We start from the raw sequence: 7490 nt of genomic DNA, 5'->3' as shown, positions 1-7490 counted from the left end.
CCAGCCACACTCACATCCCCCAGGCTCAGCTGTGGCTCTCCCTGGGCTGCATGGAGAGCTCATGGATACCTGTCTGGCTGTGGCTTTCCTTCAGCTCTGCCAGAGCCGAGTCCAGTGATCCCAGGGACTGCCGGTGGTACTGGGCTTGGATTTCCAGCAGCTGCCAGACAGGGAACATGCAAACAGGGCTCAATTCAGCATTGGTCCCTCTTGGAGAGACCCCTATCCCCAGGACATGGCACCCACAGGGAGACAAGGCGAAGAGGGAACTGCAAGGGGACCATGGCTATAGTGAGGGGTAGGGGGCAAACTGGAGATGGGGGGTCATTGGGACAAGCCACTCTGTTTGTCGTTGGTGCCAGCAGTGATGTGCACCCACAGTGCATGGAGAAAGGCCAGCTTTGGGCATCTACTGATGCCTGGGACTGTCCCCTGATGGGCTGGGCTCACACATACCTCAGGAGATGTTCATGTGCAAAGGAGGAGTGCAAGACAGGACTTACTCTGATGAAGTAGCTGGCATAGCTGTCCTCTTTGGTGGAGAAGTGGTAGAGGTCAGCCATGTACTCATCCTGGGAAGGGAGACACAGAGAAGAGCAACCTTCCACTTCCTCCCTGGCTCCCCAGGAAGAGACAGTGTCTTCACAAAGCCCTCCGTCTGGGCTGCGAGTCACCCAGACAGGGTCTCTGTGGTGTGGCGGGGAGGCAGGCTGGGACCATGTGGGGATTCTTTCTTGCCCTCATTGCTTGCATTCAGGTAGTGTCAGCAACCTGCCCGACAACCAGGGTTCTGGCACAAGAGGTTCAGGGATAAGAGGTCCCTGCACCTCCAGCTCCAGCATGCCCATGGGATCTGACAGACAAGGTGCTGAGCTTTTCAGAGAAACAGGGCAGATGTGGAAAAAGCTGATGTGAAAGTCCCCTGCCACCCAGCATAGAACCCAGCTTGGCTGGCTCCCAGCCCGAGGGCACCCCATAAGCTCCCTGCTCTAGCCCCTGGGAGCCTCCTCTCTGCTGCAGGTTTGGCTTTGAATCCTTTACTCTCCTTCTTCCCTAGGCTTGGGGCATCTCCTGATTTCTGCTCCTTGAGGGACCGGTTTGATTGCTGAGGGCAGGACATGCCAGCTGGCTGCATTTGTCTTGGCATAGGGTCACCTCAGATGGAGCTGCTGGAGGGGAGCAGGTCTCCAGCCCTGGAGCTGCCCCGCGGGGGAGACTGAGTGACATTCTTACCTTGCACTGCTCCACCTTTCTCTTCACCTCCTCCTCCTCTTCCTTCAAGATCTCCAGTTTGTTGGCAGCAGAAGACGTGCCAGGGCCAGCACCAGCACCAGAGCTGTTACTGGAACTCTTGGCAGCTTGGTTCAGCCTTTGGGATGGGAGAGAAGAGGCACACTCACAGCCTCAGCTGCAGGGACATGGGATGGGACAGAGGGGTATGGGGACTGCGAGGGGATGGCAAGTGACTATACTGCCCTGCGGTGGCTTTCCTTGGCCAGCGCCTCTCACTTCCCTCCCCCAGAGGAAGATGCTGCCACACCAAGGGGTGCAGCCTCATCAAGATGGGGAGCACTAAGCACAGCTGCCTGAAACACTCATGCCCTGTTCCTGAGATGTTCCCTCCTCTCCTCCCTCCAGCCAAAAGGGGGGGCAATGTGGAAACGAGTCACCAGCAAGCTATGGGTGCCCTGCTCCCCCAGGGAAACAGGGCACTGCGTGAGCTGCCTGGCCAGAGTCAGAGCGGGGTGATCTCAGCAGCACTGAGCAGTGCCAGGGCACTTCTCTGCCTCTGGCAACAGCACTGCCCTTCTCTCCTGTGCAATGGAGCCAGTGGCTCAGCCCAGACTGGGATGCACTGGCAGAGGGGGGCTGGCTGGGGGCTCCTGAAGACCTACTGCCTCTTTGACTTCACCTCCAGCCCTGGGAAATTTGCTCCCCAGGGCAATCATCTTCCTCTCTCCCCCAACCTGGCTGGGGCCTCTGGCACATGTGCTCTGCCTCCTCCCAGCCATGGTGTGCCCTGTACCGGCTCTTGATGGTGCTCCAGTCAGAGATCAACTTCTGGAGGGTCTTCTTGCGCTTCAGGATGATGGGAAGCTCCTCCTGTGGGAGAGAGGAGGGGCCAGAGGGAGCTGCAGAGGCTTGGGGATGTGGGAAGGGGAGGTGGGACAGGAGAGTGGAGCCAGCAGGGTGGCCAGGGCTTCCTCGCTGAGCTTGTTAAGCGGCTGCAAGACGTCATGCTCCAGGGTGATCTCAAACTCAGCCAGGATTTTGGCCAGTGAGCTCTGTATGCAGCAGCCCATCTCCAGGGCTTTCCTGTTCAGAGATGAAATGACTGTGGGCTGGAGCCATGCCACCCTCTGACCCAACACCCCACACCATACCCATACCCATGTGGGACCCTGAGCCAGCCCCTGGCTCCCTCTGCAACTGGAGGCTGAAGGCATTGGCTGTTCCTTCTCCTCCTGTGACACCAATGTCTGCTCTCAGGACAGGGTTTGTTAGCTCAATTTGGCTGTGGGAGCCCCTGAGCCAGGACAGTGGCTCTGCTATGGTCTGGCATCTTTTGGGGTTGCCCTCAGCCCTTTCTCCCACTGGCACTTACCCGAGGCTGGACTCTGTGTCCAGTTCCTTGAAACTCTCAGCCATCGTCATGGACAGAGCCATCAAGGGCAGCTTCTTCTGCACAGAGCGAAGGATTTTGGAAAGGGATGGTGAGCTGGTGTGTGTCAGCTCCTTCCCTCTGAAGCATGCCACCATGGCATGGGAGCAAATGGCCAAACCCTGCACTGGGACCCCACATCTTCCCCTGCCCCACCAAGCCCCATTGGCCCTGGGGCCTGAGGAAGGGCCCTTTGGATGTCCCTTCAGCCAAAGCCAGGACCCAGTTAGCTAAACAAGGCACTGAGGCTCCGTAGTTGGTTAGAAAATGGCCAGTCTTCTCTAAAATAGTTCCCTATGGAAGACTGTGACACTGATGGAGGCCCTCACCAAGCCCAGCTCTGCCATGGCTTCAAAAGTACAGAGCAGTTTAATCACTGAGAATAATTAAGCCAAGTTGGGGCTTTTCAGGCTGCCAAGAGAGGAGCCCACAAAATCATGGAGATGCTAAGGAAAGTGCAGCAGGATCCACTGGTTCCCAGACAAGGGCTGGTGAGCAGCAGCCAGGAAGAGGATGGCAGGTTCAAACCGAGGAGGAGGAAGTGGTGGCACCACTGTGCCCAACCAGGCTGTGGTGCTCCTTACTGCAGGGCACCAGGGCTGCCAGAGGTTCACAGGGCTTCAGGAAGGGACATGGACAACGGGGCTTTGGAGGGTTATCCAACGCAAAGACACCATCTCTGTCTCAGGAGTCCTCAAGTTACTGATGGTTGAGAGAGTTGCCCTGCTCTGCTCTAGCCGGGCACAGCATGTGGTGGCCACTGCTGGAGATGGGACCTGGGCTGGGCTTTAGGTCTTCAGCAAAGCCTGCGAAGCAGGGGCCTGGCATCTCCTTTGCTGGTGGGGGACAGAGCCGAGGCAAGCGTGGGCTGCAGAGGGAGGACTGTACTCACCACTCGCTTGTCCATCTCAGAGCCGCATTGCCCCTGCAGGCAGGCTTGGAGCCTCTTGGACACACTGTGAGCTGCTCGCTTGGCCGGCTCAATCCTCTGCTCGATCTGGGGGTGGAAAGCTGGGACTGGGGAAGTCCTTTTGCCATCCGTGGGTGCCCTGAGGCCATCTCCCCACTACCCACCTCTGGGTGTGCGGGAGCCTGCCCAGCACCCAGCCGCAACCCAGAGTATCCCTGGCCCAGGGAAAATGGAGCACAGCTCCTAGTCAGGATTCATCCCTCTTTGAGAAGCTGAGGAAGCCCTTTCCCATGGCAGGAGCCTGCCATCCCCTTAACAACGTGGTCCTGGAGTCGCCCTCCGGCACGTGGGCAGATCCCAGCCCTGTGACTGGGACGTGCTGGCAGGGCAAATGGCAGCAGGAACGGGGCAGGTTCCCACGCCCAGGCACAAGCAGACACTCGCCTGCCGGCCCAGCCCACACCTCACCTGCAGCAAATCTTCTGGCAGGAGCTCGGTTGCTTCTTGGGCTCTGTGGAGGAAGGAGAAAGAGCCATCAGCAGATCGTGGTGACCTCCACCCAGCCTTCTTGGGAGGGCAGGTCCTTTTGTGTGCCAGCCACCTCTCTTTAAGCTCCCAGGAGCAGGAGACACTGTCTATGGCCTGGACCATCGTACACAATGCTATGGGCAGAATGACCCTGGGGCATGAGAACAGCAGGAGCAGGGCAGGGCAGCCAGCCTTGCTGGCTGGTGGACACCCCATCAGACAGGGCTTTCAGTTCAGAGCACCACAGTCAAAATGTCCAGTTATGGCCTGTTTTTTGGAGACAGGGTGCCCAGCAGGGCCATGGCAGGGATGGGATGTTTGCTGGTGAAACCTTCTATCCCTGACCACCCGCCTCTCTCCTGAAGGTGAATCCAGGGCAGTGCTGTTGGAGCCCAGCACACGTCTTCACAGGCCAGGGCAGCCACTGCTTGTGGGGCCACAGGTGCTGAAGCAAGGATGTCTTTGTGGTCAAGCTGGGGACTGAGACCAACACCAACCCCTCCAGATATGCCTACATGAAACCAGCATTCTGCTCAGTTTTGCAGCAGGTATTAGGAGTGAATCTGGCAAAGGAAACTTCTGGTTTGCAGCAAATTCTGCTCAAAACCTAATTCAAAACTCACCAGCTGCCATCACTACCAAAGCTCCCTGGTGCCTCCCATATAGGCAACCCTGCTTCACGGCCCACTTCCATTGCTATGCCCTGGGAACCCCGTTTGCGTTCCCTCTCCTGCTGCTGCTGCTTTCCCCCAGTTCATGCTTCTCTCTTTTCACCGCCTGCCAGAGCTGACGCGGGACAAGGCTGTGGAGATGCAGGAAACGGGGGCGGCTTGGTGGAAGGCAAGCAAAATCACGTGAGATTGTGGCCCACAGAGGAGAGGCTCTGCAGCAGGCGAAGAGCTTGCTCTTGGACTGCACTGCCTGCGTGAGACCTCCTGCTTCCTTGGCATTAAGTGAAAGGGAGGCGCGTCTTACATGGAGATGAGACATCTTGGGGAAGGAGGGATGGGAAAGGGGATCATGCTCCCCTCCAGGGAATGCAGGAACAGCAAAAGACCACCAGGATGTAGGAGCTGCTTCCCTGTGGCCAGTCTGCTGAACTGGCTGAAGGACCTCAGTAGTCCAGGGGACATGGTTGGTCCTGCTCAGCCTCCAAGTGTGGAGGTGGCTGTAGGAAAGAGGGAGTGAGGGGGTTGGGAAGGGAAGGCCCAGCCCTGTAATTTCAGTTCTGGGTTTTGCAAGGGGAGAGCTTTGGAAAGCCAAAGAGAAAAATAAGGAAGCGGGGGAGGTAGGATGGGGCCAGAGGAATCTGTGTGAAGCTGTAAGTCCTCCATGGGTCCTCCAAAGATCCCTGGTCCTCTCCTTGAAGGGCATCCTGGGCCAGCTAGGGCTATGCAGGGCATCTGGCTCCCATGGGGCACTCTGGGCTCAGCAGGGAGGGCAGGTCCCAGCTCCTAACACCCTCCTGGTCACTACACAGCTAAGAGCATGTGGCTGGAAGGTCTCCCCATTACCCACACATCTTGGGGAAGCCGAGCTCAGGAAAGGCCTGTTTCCAGATGGACATAGCATCTGGGGGCTCTGGGAGAGGTAGCCAGGCTTGGGGATCACGTCCCTGCTGAGCAGCACCAGTGCAGCCTTCTCACTGCCCCGTTAGCCTCTCGGCTTACACTGAAGATGCTCTAAACCCAGAGTCCTCCCTCCCTTTCCCCTTTTCCCTCACCACTGTCCGTGGGAGGTCAGTCCAGCCCCAGCACAAGCCCTCCAGGACCCGCATCCCGCTCCCTCACAGCCCTCCGGCTGGTGGGCGCACCCCGCTCCCTCACAGCCCTCCGGCTGGGGGGATTGTCCTTACCGGCGGGTGATGCTGGGATGGGACAGTTGCTGCCGCATCCGATTAAACTGCCTCTTCATCATCTTGAGAGCCGGGATGAGACCAGGAGAGCCACTCCACTTGGCTGTACCCTCTCAGAACTCCCTGGCGACACTTGGCATTGGATGCTGGCGGCCCCTCGGCTCCCCGGAGCCACTCTGCCCCTTGCTTTTCGCTGAGGACCTCTCCCTCCTTCCTCGTCTCCTTCCTCCTTCCCTCGTTCCCCCTTTTTCTGTTTCCTCAGCTGGTCCCCTCCCTCGTCCCTCCTTGGGGATGCCCTGCCTGCTTTTTCTTCCCCTCCCTTGCACTCCCTTCTCTTGCTCCCTCTCTTTTTCTGAGCTTCCTTCCTCCTCCGTCCGCCCCTCCACCGCAGATCAGGTAAGCGCAGTTCAGGGCTCCTGCTCAGTTCTGTGTTCCTGTCACCACCCCACAGTATAAATAACTTCAGCCCAGCCTTAAAGGGGAAATATTATTACAGCAAACACGTAACAAGGCAGGACAAGCACACGCCGCTGCCGAGCCCGAGCGAAGGGCCCACGCTGGGTTTCTTGCGCTCTGCCTCAGCCGGGGTGGTTTTCCCCCCTTGCCTTGCTCACCACCGGCTGTGCTGCTGGCCGTGCCAGCTGGCTGTGTGGTACATACGGGGTGCCTGACATACACCCTGCCCTGCCTGGTCAGCCAAACTCTGCTGATGCCCCTTGCACACCTCCAGCCTCTTTCCCCCCATGACACGTCCCCCTGACCAGAACAAAAGCGGGAGGGTGAGCAGCAAAGCAACCCCTTCTGTGCCCCCCACCCCGCTTTCCCTCCCTGCTGTCGCCGAGGCTCTCCGGAGCCACCGCAAAGCTGTGGCCAAGGGCGGTTGCCTCATGCCCTGGGGAGGCCCCCTTCCTCCCCGCTCCCCGCAGGGCTGCTCCGAGCAGGGCCGCGCACAGAGCAGCAGCACCCGCGCACAGTTGCACGGGGACCACAAACCCCCGGTTCCCAGGCTCTAGTGTTGTCTGCTCTCTGCCGAGCTGCACCAGGGCTCAGTTGTGGGGTTTTTTTATTGGCCTAAAAACATCCCCCTCACACCACCACCACCTTTGTTCCTGGCTCTATGAGATGTAAACCTCGTCTTATCTCTGGCTACCTGCAGCTGGGACTTTCCTCCTTCTGCACTAAGAAAGAGTGGATGTTGCTGTTGGCCAGGTTACATGGCTGGCAAAGGAACCAGCACCCAAGCCCAGATGGGAAGTGGTCTGTTCGTGGGCAGATGAGACAAGCAGCAAAGGAAAAAGAGGTGGAAGGGCCACTCCACCTGTGCCTGAGGAGCAATAATTTGGGGGCTGCTGGGCTCTGCTCCTTCTTGTTTTGGGGACGAGCCTCCATCGAGGGCACAGCAAAGCAGCGCTGGATCTCTGTTTTCAAGCAGGGACTGAGCAAGTGAACACTGCTCTCCCTGCCTGAACACCGAGTTGCTCTAAATCCGTGGTCAAGCACACCTGATCCCCCAACCACAAGCCCTGTTGTCACTG

General features: G+C 58.5%; 1 protein-coding gene across 1 annotated transcript in view; it reads right to left on the bottom strand.

Annotated features, from left to right (window-relative positions):
* Nucleotides 1-6017, bottom strand: part of SH3BP1 (SH3 domain binding protein 1) — a gene marked incomplete at its 3' end in the record, with an annotated part of 8849 nt that extends 2832 nt beyond the window's left edge. The window contains 9 exon segments of the mRNA XM_029083822.1: nt 70-160; nt 504-572; nt 1234-1369; nt 2027-2100; nt 2202-2316; nt 2606-2682; nt 3555-3659; nt 4041-4083; nt 5956-6017. Coding sequence (XP_028939655.1) covers nt 70-160; nt 504-572; nt 1234-1369; nt 2027-2100; nt 2202-2316; nt 2606-2682; nt 3555-3659; nt 4041-4083; nt 5956-6017 — 772 coding nt within the window.
* Nucleotides 6018-7490: the final 1473 nt, after the last annotated feature.

Source organism: Antrostomus carolinensis, unplaced genomic scaffold, assembly GCF_000700745.2.
Source record: "Antrostomus carolinensis isolate BGI_N321 unplaced genomic scaffold, ASM70074v2 scaffold35742, whole genome shotgun sequence".
NCBI lineage: Eukaryota > Metazoa > Chordata > Aves > Caprimulgiformes > Caprimulgidae > Antrostomus > Antrostomus carolinensis.
The sequence above is the reverse complement of the archived record's forward strand: the minus strand, read 5'-3'. Positions and strand labels throughout refer to the sequence as shown.